Source organism: Rhinopithecus roxellana, chromosome 21 (genome assembly GCF_007565055.1).
Source record: "Rhinopithecus roxellana isolate Shanxi Qingling chromosome 21, ASM756505v1, whole genome shotgun sequence".
Taxonomy (NCBI): Eukaryota; Metazoa; Chordata; class Mammalia; order Primates; family Cercopithecidae; genus Rhinopithecus; species Rhinopithecus roxellana.
The window spans coordinates 79,910,363-79,928,678 of record NC_044569.1 but is presented as its reverse complement, the minus strand read 5'-3'; the positions used below and the strand labels follow the sequence as shown (position 1 = coordinate 79,928,678).

The 18,316-nt window shown below is 31.9% G+C and overlaps 1 protein-coding gene across 1 annotated transcript in view; it reads left to right on the top strand.

The window, feature by feature from the left end:
- The window catches only part of CCDC178 (coiled-coil domain containing 178), a 524,781-nt gene that overhangs the window by 154,715 nt on the left and 351,750 nt on the right, over positions 1–18,316 (top strand). The window contains exons 12-13 of the mRNA XM_030925827.1: positions 10,257–10,352; positions 10,502–10,638. Of these exons, the coding sequence (XP_030781687.1) occupies positions 10,257–10,352; positions 10,502–10,638 (233 nt within the window). The remainder of the gene's footprint in view (positions 1–10,256; positions 10,353–10,501; positions 10,639–18,316) is intronic.

The following is an 18,316-nucleotide window of genomic DNA, read 5'->3' as shown; positions in this document are numbered from 1 at the left end:
CACCTGGCTTTTTTTTTTTCTTTTCAGTAGAGATGGGATCTTGCTATGTTGCCCAGGCTGGTCTTAAACTCTTGGCCTGAAGTAATCCTCCTGCCTAGCTCTCCCAAAGAGTTGGGATTGCAGAAGTGTGTGACAACACCTGGCCAGTATTTATTTTTAATTATAGTCCTTTTGGAGGACTGTGCTTTCAAATTTGCATTTCTCTGATGACTAATGGGGCTAAACATTTTAAAAGCAGTTTAGTTAGAATGTTAGTCAGAGGCTAGCACAGAGACTTGGACTCAAAATTTCTCCTCCGTGTTCTAGTTGTGACCTGTTTGTTACTTCTTTTTGAGATTCTATTTTCTGGACTGAAAAAAATGGATATTTGTTAATTTGAGTTTTTAGGAATCTGAAAGAAAAATTTAGGCATTGAAGTGTTGATTAAAGATGCATATACATAAAGGCCTTCAAATTCATCTAAACAGCATAGTTTATCATTCATATGAATGATAAATTATTTTATCATTTAATAATTTAGTTTTTGTTAGTATTTCTGTGTTTAATCTTCCATTCAATTTGCATATATTAAGAATATACCACATTTAAGGCTGAGGTGAGAGAATGGCATAAACTGGGGAGGCGGAGCTTGCAGTGAGCCCAGATTGCACCACTGCACTCTAGCCTGGACGAAAGAGCAAGACTCTGTCTGAAAAAAAACAAAAGAAAAAAAAATGTACCACATTTAAAGCATTGCTCTGTGAATTTCTAATATTACTAAATTACCAATTGTTTTAAATGTTGCACAGTCTCTTTCCTCAGAGATAGAGTTGTGCTGAACAGTTTTTCCCACCCGGATGTTTCCATTATTTTTATTCACAACTATTAGCAGTAATTTATGTTTTGTTAATGGTTCACCCAATTTATACAAATGGGATTATGAAGATAAGTGTTGCCTTTCTTAAATTCTTCTTAAATGTTATTAAGTAAAATATTCACTGAGATAAATGGTATAAAATAAATAGATCTGCAGATTTAGTAATTAACCTTATCTCCTACTGTTTTCTCATTTCTGATTCCCCATAAAATAGTCAGTGTTACCCGTATAATGTGTCATCTTGCACATATTTGCCTATGCTCCTGTAAGTATATATTAGGTTATAGTCTATATATATATCTGTATTATTTGCTTTTGCTATCTGATTTTCACAAAAACAAGCTTGTCCTATATGCACATTTAGTAATCTTGCTCTTTTACTTAAAAATATATTGTGGATATACATCAAGGTTATTAGATATGAATCTAATGCACGCTTTTAAACAGTAAACAAATATTACGTACTAGGAACATGCCATAATATCAATCAGGGCACAGTGCAGGAAACAAAAATCCCTCTACTTTAGGAGAAAAAAATTTAGATACCAACAAATTTGCAAATCTGGCAGAAAAAGCCCTGGGTTGGACATCCAAAAATGTTTCCCAGATTGAGCATAGAAGCTACAGCATCTGAGGCTGTCCATGGAACTCTTGAGTTCAAAAGCCACAGTATTCAGCCTATCCCTGCTCTAGGATCAGGAAGCTGGGGTTTCGAAGTATTAACCACTGCTGCTAATTCTACAGTGCCTCATTATCCATAGCTGGAAGATGGGCACTGCAACTCAGCTACAAATAGCTCAAACTTAGCTCAAGTCTTCATGACCTTACTTGCCAGTAGAGATAATACATACAAAACTGAACTAAGCCAGAAGCAAACAGAAATCAGGAAGAAGACCATTACCTTCCACTTTCCATAATATACATAACTAAATCTCTGATCTGTTGAAACCAATTTGCATCCTAAACCTTTTCAGCAAGTAAAACCAGAAACCCCTTCCTCCCTCCTCCTTTCCCTGCCCTGCCCTCCCCTCCCCTCCCCTCCCCTCCCCTCCCCTTTCCTTCCCTTCCTCCAAGTAAAACTAGAAAAACCTCCCTTCCTCTCTTCCTCCCTTCCCCTTCCCTTCCCTTCCTCTTTGTATCCCTACCTCCCTTTCTGTTATTTTTATTTTCCTAGGCTTTGCTACCCAAGAAAGCCCATTAGAAGAAAAATGAAATGGAGGTTTACTGACCAGTAAACATTATTCACCTCAACGACAATGTATTCAATTATTTAACTTTTAATTAAATTCAGATTGAAAAATAGTTATTAACCACTGCAAACAATACTAAAATGAATAACTTTGTATTTGTTGTTGTTATGAATTGGTTCTTTCTATGTGATAGATTCTCAAAAGTTGAATTGTTGGATTAGAACTAAATATGTTTTTCAAAATAAATATTACTGAAATATTTTCTAAAACATCTGTATACATATGCACATATATTTATATATTAGGAGCAATAGAAATGTATGATTTCTCTCATTTTTCCCAGAATGGCAGGTATTTTTAAATTATACCAACCTAATTGTTGCATAAAAAAGTGTTACATTAATTTCCATGTTCCTGCCTGATACCAAAGTAAATACATTTTTTCCTTATTAGCCATTTAAATTTCATTTTCAATGCAAAGATTTCCATTAATGGCATACTATTTGATTTTACGTATTCTGATGATTAATATTTTTGAAGTTGTATATTTATTATTATTTATATTAGGAAAGGAATAAGGACATAATACTAGTGACTCCCTGGATCTTACTACTTAGGCCAGGGCTAAAGTAATTGTACTTATCCAAAAGTTGCAGATTGTAAGAATTACACATGCAATGCTTAAGGTGTGCTCATGATTATCTCATAACTTCGTTTAGTAGGCCTTCCACAAGCATTTATCAAAGGCATAGTGGTGCAAATCGTTAATTTTGACCCTTAGGTACTGAATTTTCATGTTTATTTTTTGATTTTTTTTCCATTGAAAAATACTTTGTAAACCTACTTCTAGAGACTGACAATTGTTTGGTGTGTAAAATATAAAATAATTTTATGCATCTGAGTTACTTGAGGCTAGATAATCTTTTCAAGGGTTATTTATGTTGTAGAGTCTGTCAGTATTTTATTGCTTTTTATGACTGAGTAGTTTCCATTTTCTAAGTACATTACATTTTGTTTATCTATTCTTTAGTAGATGGACTTTTGGCTGTTTCCACTTTTTTTTTGACTCTTAAGAATAATGCCACTCTTAAACATTCACTACAATTTTTGCATATTATGTTTCATTTTCCTTAGTGATATATCTAAGAGTGGAATTGCCAGGTCATGTGATAGCTCTATGTTTAACATTTTGAGGAACTGCTGACCTATTTTCCAAAGTGACTACAATATTTTACATTACCATAGTGATTTCTAAGCGTTTCAATTCTAACATATTCTCAGCAAAAATCAGTATTATCTGTCCTTTTTTTTACCCCTTTTTAAATAAAGCCATCCTTAGTGAGTATATAGCAGCATCTCATTGTGGTTTTGATTTGCATTTCCATAGTCACTAATAATGGAAAGTGGCTTTTCCTGTGTTTGTCGTTTGTATATCTTCTTTGGAGAAATGTCTATTCAAATCTTTTGTCTATTTTCTATTCCATTATTTTTCACTTTTTATTCAGTTGTAAGTATTCTTTCTGTAGTTTGGATATTAGACACTCATCAGATAGATTGTTTGAAAATATTTTCTCCCACTCCATGTCACGTCTTTTCACTTTCATGTTAGTATTCTTGAAGCAGAAGATATTAAAAAGTTTAAAAACTAAAAGTTTGTAATTTTGATGGAGTCTTATTTATCTATTTTATCTTTGGTTGCCTATGCTTTAAGTATCATATCTGATAAACCATTGCTTAACCCAAAGTCTCAAAGACTTATATCTATGTTTTCTTCTAAGATTTGTATGGTTTTAACTGTTACATTTATATTATGTAATCCAAGTTTAGTTAATGTTTGTCTATGGTATGAAGTAGAAGTCAAAATTCATTTGTTTGTATGTGGATATTCAGTATTTTCAGCAGCATTCTTTGAAAACACTATTTTTTCTCATTGAATTGTCTAGACACTGTTGTTAAAATCAATTGGAAATTAGTGTAGTATGGGTTAATTTCTGCACTCTCAATTTTATTCCATTGATTTATATGTCTTTACTTATGCCAGTACTACAATGTCTTGATTACTGGAGTTTTGTAAATCAATGAGGAGAGCATTGTCATCTTAAAAATATTAAGTGTCTAAATCCATGGTTACACATATGTTTTCATTTAGGCCTATTTAATCCCTTTTAACTATGTGTTGTAATTTTCAGTGTACAAGTCTTGCACTGTTTAGTAAAATTTATTCCTAAATTTTTATTCATTTTGACACTATTATAAATAAAATTGTCTTAATTACATTTTTATATTGCTTATTGCTAGTGTATAGAAATACCACCAACGTTTGTGTGTTGTCTTTGTATCCTGCAAGTTGTAAAATTGTTCATTAGGCTCTATAGTTTTTACAAAAAGATTATTTAGGACTTTCTCTACACCAATCCTTATATCTGCAAATACAGATGTTTACTTCTTTCTTCTCAATCTGGAAATGTTTATTTATTTATTTATTTTTTTCGCCTAATTACTTTGGTTAGAGCATCAAATACAATGTTAAAAAAACATAGTGAGAGCAAATATCCCATCCTTTCTGATATTAGTGATGTTATCCACTTTTCATCAAGTATAATGTTGGCTTTCACAGGCATATTTTATCAGGATAAGAAAATTTCCCTTTATTGTTACTTTACTGATTTTTTTATTACAAAAGGGTGTAGAAATATTTCAAATGATTTTTCTACGTTCATTGAAATAATGAAATGGCTTTGGTCCTTTATCATATTAATATGGTGTTTATTACATTTACTGATTTTTACATTTTGAACCAACCTTGCATTTCTAGATAAATCTCACTTCATCGTGGTGCGTAATCCTTTCTGTATGTTTGTGGATTCAGCAACTATTTTGTTAAGGATTTTTGTGTCTATATTCACAAGAGATGTCAGTCTGTACTTTTCATTTCTTGTGATGTCTTGTCGGGATATGCTATCACAGTGAGACTGCCTCATAGAATAAGCTGGTAACTGTATATTTCTTTTCTATGTTTTGGAAGATTTTGTGAAAGACTCATCTTGATTCATCTTTTAACATCTAGTAGTATCCACCAGTAAAGCAGTTTGGTTCTGACTTATCTTTGTGAGAAGTTTTTGATGATTAATTCAGTTTATTTGCTTATTACAGATTTATTCAGATTTTCTGTTTCTTCTTGAGTAAGTTTTGTTAGCTGGTGTATTTTTAGGAATTTATTCATTTCACATTTTTATCTAATTTGTTGGCATAACATGTTTTATAGTATTCTCTTATAATCACTTTTTGAAGGTTCATAGCTATACTCTCTCTTGAATTTCTGATTTTAGTAATTTGAATCTTCTATCTTTTTTCTTGGTCAGTGTATATAGTATTTTATCAAATTGCTTGACCTTTCCAAATAACAAACTTTTGGTTTTGTTGATTCTCTCAATTTTTTGCATGTATTAGAATTCATATTTTTCCCACTGCAGGTTTTTTAAAATTGATTTTCATTCTTTTACTTGCTTTGGGTTTAGTTAGCTCTTTTTCTAATTCTCTTAGATGTAAAGTTAGGTTACTGACATAAGAACTTCTTCTTTAATGTGGGCACTTAGAGCTAGAAATTTGCTTTAAAGCACTGCTCTAACTTCATCCAATAAGTTTCAGTATGTTGTACATTCATTCTCTTTCATCTCAAAATATTTTCTAATCATTCTTGAGATTTCTTCTTATACTTGCTGGTTATCAAGGAACATATTGTTTAATGTTCATATGTTTTGAATTTCCTTCCGTTATTTCTTTCTTTGTTGATTTATAATTTCATTCTAATATGGCTGGAGAAGGCACTTTGCATGACTTCAGACATGCAGTATGCAGTCTCTATTTTTGTTAAATTTTCTATTTCTCTCTTTAGTTCTGTCAGTTTTTGTTTCATGTATCTTGAAGCTTTGTTGTTGGGTGGATTGATATTCGTAATTGTTATGTCTTGATTAATTGACCCTTCTGTTATTATAAAATGTCATTCTTTGTTTGTTCTAGTAATTTTTATTCTAAAGTCTATTTTGTTTGATATTAATCTAGCCACTTCAGCTCTAACATGGTTGCTGTTTGCATGGAATTTCTTTTTCCAGCTTTTACTTTCAACATATTTGTGTCTTTGATCTCCCATGTGTCTTTTGTGAACAGTATATGATAGGACCATTTCTTTCAAATTCATTCTGTCAATCTCTATTCTTTAATTAGAGAGTTTAATTTATTTACATTTAATGTACTTACTGATAAGGTGGGATTTGTATTTGCCATTCTGCTACTTATTTTCTCTGTGTCTTATGTCTTTATATTTTCTCTATTCCTTCATTACTGCCTTCTTTTATATAATACTTTAATTACTTTGTAATTTATTTGACTATAAAATTTTAAACTGTTTTCCTAGCAATTGCCCTGGGAGTGGAATTCACAATTTAATTTACAAAAATTATTTTGGATTAATACTAACAATTTCATTAGTATACACATTTCTTCCTCCTTTATAGCTTTCTTTCTTCCTTTATTTGTCTTGATATTATATAAATTATATCTTTATACATTGTGTGACTATCAACAGAAATTTATAATTAGTGCTTTATGCAATTGTCTTTTAAATTAGGCAACGAAAAAGGATTACAAAATAATACGTTTATACATTTTTAATATTTACCTATACAGTTATGATTACTGGTTGTCTTTATTTCTTCTTGTGGATTTAAGTTACTGTCTAGCATTCTTTCATCTCAATTTGAAGGATTCCCTTGAGTATTTCTTATAGAACAGGTTTATCCCAATATTTGATTATCTGGGAATGTCCTAATATCGCTATGTTTTCAAGTTATAGTTTTGCTTGATATAGTATTCTTGGTACTTTTCTTTTATTTCTGTATTTTGTATATGCTAGTATATACTTTCTGTTTCCCATTGTTTTGAGTGAAAAATTATCTGTTAATCGTATTGAGGATCCTTGACATGTGAAGTGTCACTTCTCTCTTGTTGCTTCCAGGATTCTCTCTTTGTCTTGGACTTCTGACAGTTTGATTGTGATGTATCTCAAGTATATATCTTTGAGTTTTTACAACTGGAATTTCTTGGGCTTCCTCAATGTATAAATTAATGTTTTTTAAACCAAATTTTGGAAGTTTTCAGCCATTATTTATTTGAATATACTTTTTGCCTCCCCCCTCTCTTTTCTTCTTTGACTACTTTTACTTTTGTATGTATATTGGTATACTTTATGGAATGTCACACAACTATGAAGCTCTCTTCATTTTTTATTATTTTTTCTTTCTGTTCTTCAGTCTAGATAATCTCAGTTGACTCATCTTCATGTTTGATGATTCTTTCTTCTGCCTACTTGAATATGCTGTTGAGTGCAGATAGCAAAAATTTTTTAGTTGTTTTACTTTTCAACCATCAAATTTATATTTGAATTTTTAAAATAATTTATATCACTTTATTAATAGTTTTTATTTGCTAAAACATTATTTTAATGCTTTGTTTTAGTTCTTTAGATCCTTGAACATATTTAAAATTTCCAATTGGATTAATAAAGAAAATGTCTAATTTTCCTCTGAGATAATTTCTATTGACTAATTTTTTATTCTCTATAGTCTATACTTTCTTAATTCTTTGAATGTCTAATTTTTAGTTGTTGAAAACTGGACATTTTAAATATAATGTATTTATACTGGGCATCATATTTTCACTTCTCCTTAGGATTTGTTCCTGTTGCTGTTTGCTGAAGTAGTAATTTTTGTTGTTTTGTTTAGGGAACTTGCTAACTTAATTCGGTAAAGTCTGTTGTCTTTCTCACGTGCAGCCCCTGAAGTCTCTTCTGAGCTGAGGGTCTGTTAATCATTGGATATTAATCCTTAAAATCTGAAAAAAAATTATCTCTGTCTTCGCAGAAAAGTTCTGTGTGCTTGTTTAGGTTCACCTTCAATAAACAACCAGGCAGTTGCCAACTCTGCCTTAGTTTTGTTATTGTTGTTGTTTCCTGCTTGCATACTGCCTCAGCAGGAGGTGAGAGGTTAAATGGCTTCTTGGGTATTTCCAGAACATGTGAATACCCTGGTCTTTCACACATCCCTGGATATTTGCAGCCTTCTAGATTCCCAGGAGTATGTTGGAGCTTTGCAAAGTACTATGGATGTAATTCCACCAGCTTTCCCTTTTTAGTTTGTTAGTTCATCTACTGTTTGTTCCAATTTTTAGCCACTATCTCAGGTGGCCACAGAGTTAATCAATTGCCTGTAATTTTTTTGGACAACTATGCTCTGGAGAAAAAGCTTTTCTGGGAGAGAGTTTTTGTGCTGGTGAACTCTGCACCAAATCAAATGCAGACATCCTTGCAAGTAGAGGTTTCCATAAAAACCACCAGAAAGGTCCAATAAAGACTTTTTTTTTTTTTTTTTTTTTTTGAGAATGAGGCTTTGAAAGCATTCTAGCCTGATTCTGCTCCCTCTGGTGGCTGCCCGAAGGCTACTTTTAACAACAAATTATTCTTCGAGGCTTCTGTGGAGCTGAAGAGATAGGACTAGAAGGTGAAATACCACAAAGCACACTCTTCTTACTAAGCTTAGGCTGTTTTTATTAAATCAGTGCTCCCTAGATTGTTGCAAGCCTTTGGCTAATTTTGAGTGCTGACATGGCTGATTTGACTTTTTTTTGGCCAGTTTTTTTTTTTTTTTTTATTACGTTTATATAGGAGGGACTATTTCAGAGACTTCTGCTTCACTATTTTCATTGATGTCTCTGCAAGGACATAATCTGGGAATGTTGGCTTTTTATTTTACATATTTTCATGGTCTTCTTTTATAATTTACGTTTTGTTTATGGTGGGTTTTTTTGACACACACTTTTATAAAATGTGCTGTCAAACCCATCAACAGATCTCTTAGTTTACTCAGCAAGGTGACACTCTCCTTTAGCCCAAGATTATGCAAATGAAGTTTTGTTGATTACTCTAATTTGAACATGTTCTGTTTTTGCATTTAGATTTTTATTCATCTGAAACTTTACTTTTGTTATTATATGAGTTCGATGTGAGGTATAGAGACCACTTTGAATTTTTCTAAACAGAGATTTCGTATTATTTCAGTACCATTAATTAAACAGCTTCTCGCTCACTGAATTCAGATACCGGTTTTTAAAAATATTGATTTAGATTTATTTCTGACCTTTAATTTTTCCCTCTGATCTTTACTATGATGAGGAAAATAAATGTTGCCTTAATATAGATGTATTATAGTGTGTTTCAGTATCTGGTAGCAAGTTTCCAATATTTATTTTTCAGATAACTTTTGGCTAGTCTCAGGTACCTTTTTTCCATGTGAACTTCATGTAATGCAGTTCAAAAAATACTACTCCATTTTGCTATATTTTTACACTACTGTTGAGAGAACACGCATTATAGTCTATTAAACCTTTTTATGACAAATTATCCTTTTCATATGAAACTTGATTTAGGGTATTTAATAAAGAGTTTTTGTTTACTTTGTATAAATCCTCTACTTTTTGTCAAGTTTTTTCCCAATTAATTTATATTTTTGAGAAAACTTTAAAATTATTTCTTCTATATTTTAAAAACAGATTATTACTCTTACAGATAAAAGCTATTCATTTCCTAATCCTTATATCCCAGCCATTTTACCAAAATTGTTTATTGTTGTTTTAAATATAATTCTTCTATTTTTCTAGGTATTTAATCATGTTATTGAAAGTTGAAGCTATATTACCTATTCATTTTCAATATTATAATATTAATATTTGATTTTATTATGTAATTATGTTTACTTAGTCTTTCCCAAAGCGTGATTAATAATAATGGTGATAAAAGAGATAATATAGTCTTACTCTTGAGTCTAATGAGGATACTTCAGTATTTTATAATTTATTTTGGCATTTGCTATTTTTTCTTTATATTATATTTGAATAATTTTTTCTTGTACTAGTTTTTTTAAGATATGAAAACTAGATAGTGAGTGAATTTATTAAATGACTGTTTTGCAAAGTGTTTGCATACTTATTTTCTCCTTTAACTTGTTGATGTGATGAATTATGATTCTGAATTTTCTATTGTTTTTCAATTTTTATGTAACTGAAACAAATTCTACTTTATCATGGTTAATTTATTTTTTACCTTATAGAAGGATGAAAAGCTACACAATTCACTTTATTCTGTATATCTTCTTTCTTAGCTGGAAGATTTGAGAAGAGTTTATGACCAACTAATCTGGAAGCAAAAAAGTCATGAAAATCAGTATCAGGAAGCAGTTAATAATTTTTATGCGGCAGTAAGTTGATTTTTTCCTGCTTTCCACTTAGAACACTATTCTGTATTTCCAAATATTAACTCATATATCTAAAAGTTATTTCATTATTATACCTTTTGCCTTTTGATAATTAGACATGTATGAATGATTCTTTTATTCTCTTCTTAAAGAAAAAAACATGGGATATCGAGCTTTCTGATGTTGCAAAAGATTTTTCAGCTATTTCTTTGGCATGTACAAAACTGATGGAAGACAATAAAAAACTTGGGAATGATATTAACAAAGTAACAGAACAAATCAATGAAAGGTAAATTTGCAAATACGTTTTTTTCTTATATACCATAATACAATATATTAAATATAATAAATCTCTCCAGTTTATGTCCCTGGAGTGATATGGTCGTGTTTTTGTTTATCATTAGCTTAAAATTTAAGTTCTATTCAAAATGCTGCTTTTAATCACTCTGGGTCCCCTTTGAAAAGTCAAAATAACTGTAAAAAGTTATCTTATAAGAAATTTTATACACCCTCATCTCACCTCTTTTTGACATATCCTCTTATACTCAAAAATACTTTAAACTTAAAATACAGTACCCGCCCCCCAACCATGGGAGATATGTTCCAAGACACATAGTGAATGCCTGAAACCACAGATAGTACCAAACCCTATATGTACTACAATTTTTCAGTTTGATACCTGAGCTGGCTACTAAGTGACTAACAGGTAGCATACACAGCATGGATATGCTGGACAAAGGGATTATTCACATCTGGGGCAAGAGAGCATGAGATTTCATCATGCTACTTAGAACAGCCTACAATTTAAAACTTATGAATTGTCTATATCTGGAATTTGCCATTTAATCTTTTCAGACTACAGTTGACCACAGGTAACTAAACCTGCAGGAATCAAAACTTGCAGATATGGAGGATCTTATGTATGTCTTATCAAGCTCGTGATCTCTTTCAGTCCACTCTCAATTTTCCCCCAAATACTATACTAGTATTCTTGGTTCGGAAACATACGAGTTTTCTTGACTCCTCTATTTCAACTCTCATATTTAATGTATCAACAAGAACTATTCCACATACTAATATTTGCTAATATTACAGTATTTTCAGTTTATTCTCTTCACTGCTCCAACAACAATCTAGTACAAGCTATCATCATGTCTGGCATGAACTCACAGTGACTGGCAGAACTGGTCCACCTGCAATCACTTTCTAATCCATTATCTACATTTTGATAGGCTTGTTCTTATTTATCTTAACATAAGTATGATCAATTCCCCTCTATATCTGCATGAATTTTAACGGGGGTGAAAGGACAAAAGACCCCCACTACATATCCTGTGAGGTCCCTTGAATAGGCATATCCGCTTCTACAGTCTCATATTCTTCCCAGTTCTCCCTTATTACTTGGTTCAAATACAGCAGTATTACTTCAGTTTCTCCCACTTGTCACTCTTTTTTCCAGCCCATACATGGTATTTTTATGCTACTTTATTTTCCTAGAATGTTTTTATGACTTCCTTCTACCTGATTGCCACTTATCCTTAAGATTACAGCTGACTATCCTGTGAAATTCAATTCCTCTGCTATATGTATATGTGATACACATGCCTCTCTTTTTCACATCTCTTCTCATATTCATAATTTTTTGTGTATGAATATTTGATTCATTTCTCTCTTCCTCAAAAATGGGAAGATCCATGAGGTCAGACCATGACTACTTTTCCTTCGCTATTGAATCCTCATCACATAGCAGAGTCTGACACATACTATGCTATTGGGAAAAAGGTGACCATGATACTTGATTATTGTATTGGAAGTTTGATAAAATTTCTTAGAATTATTTTACCTTTGAAAATGATTAAATGGAGCAATTGTAAAACTTTCTTGTATGTGAAGCATACTTTTTTAAAGGATGCTGATTTTTTAAAGAATAGCTTAAAACTGTAGTTGCTAATATTACTACATTTTATCATTTTATTTTATAAAGAAAAAGAACCAGAGGAGCAAAAGCAAACAAACATCTGAAGAGTGGGTGATCTAATAAGGACACTCATCTGGAGGAAAGGAAGAGTGTGTGAGAGCTAGCACTTATTAGAATATTCTGCAGTAACACACAACCCCCAAATCTTAGTGACTCAAAATAAGAAGGTTGTTTTCTCATTCACATAGTAATTTAGCTAGTAATAGAGGGAAAAAGTACATTAGTGAGATCACTCAATGGCTCTTGTAGCTTCCACAGGAGAGTGATGCATGTTAATACCACTCACATTCCTTTGAACAAAACAAGTCACATGGCCAAGTCTGATGTCAGTGGGATGACAAGTCTAATTCTCTCAAGAATAGACTGGGTGCAGTGGCTTATGCCTGTAATCCCAGCACTTTGGGAGGCCGAGGCGGGCGTATCACGAGGTCAGGAGATCGAGACCATCCTGGCTAACACGGTGAAACCCCGTCTCTACTAAAAATACAAAAAAATTAGCCAGGCATGGTGGCGGATGGCTATAGTCCCAGCTACTCGGGAGGCTGAGGCAGGAGAATGGCGTGAACCCGGGAGGTGGAGTTTGCAGCGAGCCGAGATGGTGCCACTGCACTCCAGCCTGGGTGACAGAGCAAGGCTCTGTCTCAAAAGAAAAAAATAACAAATAACAAAAAATGAATAGATGTAGTGAATTATTGGGAACACAAGTACATCTGTCACAAGCAGTGGGAATGCAGCTCTATTTATTGGGAAGGATTTCTTTCCATGGTGTATTATCTTGCTTACCCAGAAAACACCTTGAGATGTTACTTAATTATTTAATCATTTAATTTACCCCCAATTTTTACCAGGAATTAAAAATTAAATGGATAATTTTTAACAGTGGATTACATGGTGCAGAACAGAGAATTAATAAACAATCAGTAAAATAAAGTGAAACAGATTAAGAGCTTTGCAGACAAGAGTCAGGTCTACCATATATCTAAGTCATGTTCCTAAAGAAGAGAAGATTAAAACACAGGACAAAGAGATAATTACCAATTCATATGTCAAAATAGTTCTTATATTCTTGTTTCTAACTGGTAACTATATATATGTATTACATTTATGTATATGTGCAAATAATTTTATCTATTTCAAGCATTTGCACATATAAACTGGCAAGTCTATATATATATATGTGGCAAGTATATATTGCATTACAAATGTATGCAAGTGCAATTTTTCATTTCCTAAAGTTTTATTTGCTTTTCATCCAAATCTGCTAGGTCATTTTATGATTTTTTGTTTGACACAGATATTTAAAGCTTATCTTTTATCTCTTAAATTGTGTGAATAGTTATAATCTGCACCTGATAATTTAAATATCTGTAGTCTTTGTCATTTGCTTCTGCTTCTTATTCTTCTAGCTCATGCTTCAGTGCCTTTTTCACTTGTATTCTTGGCTATTTTTTCTTAACCATGTGTAGTTCACTTGCTTCTGAGCACTATTTGCAGAAAATCTTTGAATCCTAGGATAAAGTTGAGTTAATCATTGCAAACTTATGTTTATGAGGAAGGTTCTATTTTTCAACTTGTGTCCTTGGATATGCTCTAAACTATGATTTTTTTTCCTACGCCATATTAAACAAAGCTCCATTTAACCAAAAGTTCCAATGCCTTAAGAGCAATGATGTCTTCTCTATTTAGCACTCTGCCTGTAACACATTTGTTGTAAGAAATTTGAAAAATACACAAAGTACAAAAGGAGATTGAGACCCTAACATTGTTTCAATACATAGAAATATAGCTATTAATATATTACTGAATTTTTTCCTTCTTACTAAATAATTGTGAGTTTTGATCTTATTCCCAACATGACATAATAGATTTTTTTCATGATATTAAACAACTGTTAAATACATCTTTTAAATAGCTGTATAACAGTTTATTCTATGGATGAACTATGATTTATGTAATAATTGCTGTTATTTAGATTGCTCTCATTGTTACTCCTTGTTGTAAATATTATGGCAGTGGATTATTTTGTTTAGAAATCTCTATTAGCATATAATACTTTTAAAACTCCCACTTCGTCTCTTAAACTATTTTCCAGAAAGACGATCCCGTTCATGAGGCTATGCAGTACATGAGCCTGTCCTCTCACACACCTGTGCTAACTTCAGTGTTATAGTTGTAACAAATCTCTCCCAATATGATAAATGAAAACTATCTTCTTAATATTGTTTTGAACTCCATTTATTTGATTACTAGGGAGGTTGAATATTTGTACATCCTCTATTGAATTCTACTTTTTGAAAATAATTCTTGTGTGTTTCCAAGGAAGAAATGAGGAACTCAAAGTTCTAAGGGGCAAAGTGGCTTTCCTAAAGTCCCACAGCTGGAATTTAAAATCTGACTTTCTGTATTCAGGTTCAGAATATTAAGCACCTCTCATTTTTTGCAGTTTAATCTGACTTAAATTTAACTGACATTTAGTAAATGTTCAAATATGCTCGATAAATCAATCAAATAATAACAATCACAAATAGTAGATCTAATGTTAAAATTGTTGTTATTAATATTTTGGGGCACAGATAAGATGGTGGTGGGTTCACAGAGTGACACTTTTGTGTGGCTGAAGCTTAGAGAAAGTGCATGATCTGACCCTGTGTGCTTGTGTCTGCCTGTGTGTGTGTGTGTGTGTGTGTGTGTTTGCATGCAATACGTATTTTTATGTGACGGGCCATCAGGAGAACACACTGAGGCTAAGGAACTATCATGCCAGATAATGAATCATTTTAAGGCATTTGGACTCAGCTGAGGACTGTAGATGTCCACTAAAGAAGCCCTATGATCAGACTTTCCTTTTAAATATGTCATGTTAGTGGTATTTGAATGAGTTAAGGTTTGAAAAACTAGTTTGATGATGGTACCAGACATTAAATGAAAAATGTGTAGATGAAAAAAAGGAAGGTTGGAGGGTAAATATTACTATGTTTGATTGGGATTGTGTATGGCACAATACAAGTGTAAGTATCTGGAAATCATTTTGATTTGTGAGTCTGAAATTGTGGAAAGATGGTCATAGAGATAGATGTTAGATGTAAAATGCAGAAGTACTTTAAATTGTCAGGCAAACATTTTCACGATTTTTCCTTCATCTGTTTCTTAAAAATTTGAATTTTTATAGATAGAATTTTATGGAAAAATTATAACACTTGGCCATATATCAGTATAATGTAAAATTTCCCCAATATCTGATAGAGCAGAATCAATAAATATAGTTAATGGCCTTTATAGACCCCCATCTACTAACCCATAGTTTGGTTTTTCATGAAATCGTGAATATCTACTTAGAAAATATAAGAGAAAACCTCATTCATTAGAAAATTATACCCAAAATGCAACTAAGAATACATACATAGAAAGTAGGAAGTTTCTATGAAGAGAGTACCAAATGTGATTAAAATACATTTTAAAAATGAATAAATAGAGGGATATGTCAAACATTTGAATATGACCCAATTATGAGAAAATGTCAAGTTCTATTCAAATAAATTAAAAGTCTTATTGCAATTGTAACTAAACTCCTAATGTAATTTTATTTTATAATTTAATAAAATAATCAGGGTAATTTAAAAATGACTTTATGGGGACAAATAGCTCTATGGTATATTTCAGTGTGAAAAAGATTATATAACTGTTAAACTCTGTGGTATTGTTCAGGGTTGAGATAGCTGGAAAACTGAAATATCATTATATACCAACAGCAATCAATTAGAAATAAAATTTAAAAGATATCTCTTACAATATAATTTTGAAACATCAAATCCACGGAATGAATCTAGCAAGGAGGTGTCTGATAATACTACCTAGAAGGCTACATAATATTGTTGAAGCAAATTAAAGAAGATGTAAATCAATAGAGGGGGGCATTCCTTGGTCATAAATTGGAGCACTCACTATTACAAAGATGTTCATGCAATTCTAAGAAAATTCTTATCAAATTTTGTGTTTATATGCATGTGTGTATACATGTAAACTTAAAAGCTGATATTAAAATGTATATGGAAAATTAAAGGATAAATATTTAACAATGTTTTAGAACTAGGCTTCACAAATTTTAATACCACTTTTCAAAATTAATAATAGAGCTCAATATGTAAAATGACTCTTTACTGGTGCTAGGGTAGAAAGATAGACCAGTGGAAATGAGTAGAAAGTCCAGAATCCGACCTATATGTATACATTCACTAGATTTGTGACAAGTGTGCCACTGTAGTGCAGCAAAGAATAAACGGCCTAATTGCCTTATGAAAAAAAAAGTCTTACCCCTACCTATTTGACAAACAATAGTCTATTTTTTTTGGAACATAGTTGTAAATGTGAAATTTTAAATAATACAAAATTCTAAGAAAACATAGAAAAATATCAGTAAATGAGTCAGATAAAGTTTTCTTAAACAGGAAAATAAATACCATTATAGAGAAAAAAACTGATGAATAAACATTCCATTAAGACAGAGAAAAGGTAAACCACAGGCTGATAAAATATATTTGTTATAGCTATATCTGAGAAGATAAATCGATAAACCAAAAAAATTGGTGAAAAAAATTAGTAAATTATAAAATAATATATATAATGTAATGATAAATATAAAATAACAAAAATAATTAAAACATAGAAAAAGCAAATAATCGAATAAAAATCTGCAGAACGAAACAGTCACTTCACAAAAGAGGATAAACAAATGCATAGTAATCATGAAAGAGTAGAATGAATAGGTAAGATGTAACATAGTTATGCAAAGTACTACTCTGCGGCAGTGAGAATAAACAGATTTCAGCTACACACAACAACACGAATGAATCTTAGAAACATAATATTATATAATCTTGTTCAGAAACAGGTAAAATGGTTGTAGGAGTCAGGATTACAGTTCCTATTGGGTGGTAGTGATTGAGAGAGCACACTCCTGGGATTCTGCTGGTCATGTGTAATATATATGTGTATGTATTTTTTTTTTTTCTGAATGAGGGTGGTACTGGTGTATTCATATTAAAATGGATTGAGCTATACTCTGATTTGTACACTTCTGTATAAATGTTCTATTTCAATAAAATGTTACTTTTAAAACAAACATTAAATGACATAAATTGTTAATTCAGTCCAACTAAAATGTGTTCAATCTCTTATTAATCATTTACTGAATTCATATTGTGTGCAGACATTATGGTAGGTTCTAAAGTTACTATATGTGGAAAGCTTCCTGCCTTCAATGAGCCCCCAGTAAAATACATAATTATTATAGAAGTTATGTTTTTTCAGTAGCTGATAGGGTTTGGATCTATGTCCCCATCCAAATCTCATCTTGAATCCCCACGTGTTGGGAGGGGGACTGGTGGGAGGTGATTGAATCATGGCGGGGCGGACTTCCCCTTGCTGTTCTTGTGATAGTGAGTGAATTCTCAAGAGATCTGATTATTAGAAGGTGTGTGGCGTTTCCTCCTTCATTCTCTCTCTCTCTCCTGCTCAGCCGTACTAAGACGTGTTTGCTTCTCCTTTGCCTTCCGCTATGATTGTAAGTTTCCAGAGGCCTCGCAGTCATGCTTCCTGTTAAGTCTGAAGAACTGTGAGTCCATTAAACCTCATTTCTTCATAAATTACCCAGTCTCAGGTAGTTCTTTATAGCAGTGTGAAAATGGACTAATACAGTAGCCTAATAAGTACAGTAAGAAATGCAAGAAAGGAGCTAGCAGGAGCTTCTGCGCTGCAGCTCATTTTAGCTATTAGTGACTATGATTACCTGGGATTAAAAACCAAATAAGCAAAAAAACTTAGTTCTGTGGTTTCCTTTACCCTGCTTTCTGTGAAGATATTACATTTGTTAGTTTTTTTCTCTTCGAAGTAATATGGCCTTGTGATGTTTTTACATATAAAATTAGAAAGATAAAATGCACAGCCTTTTTTTTTTTTTTTTTTTTTTTTTTGAGACAGAGTCTTGCTCTGT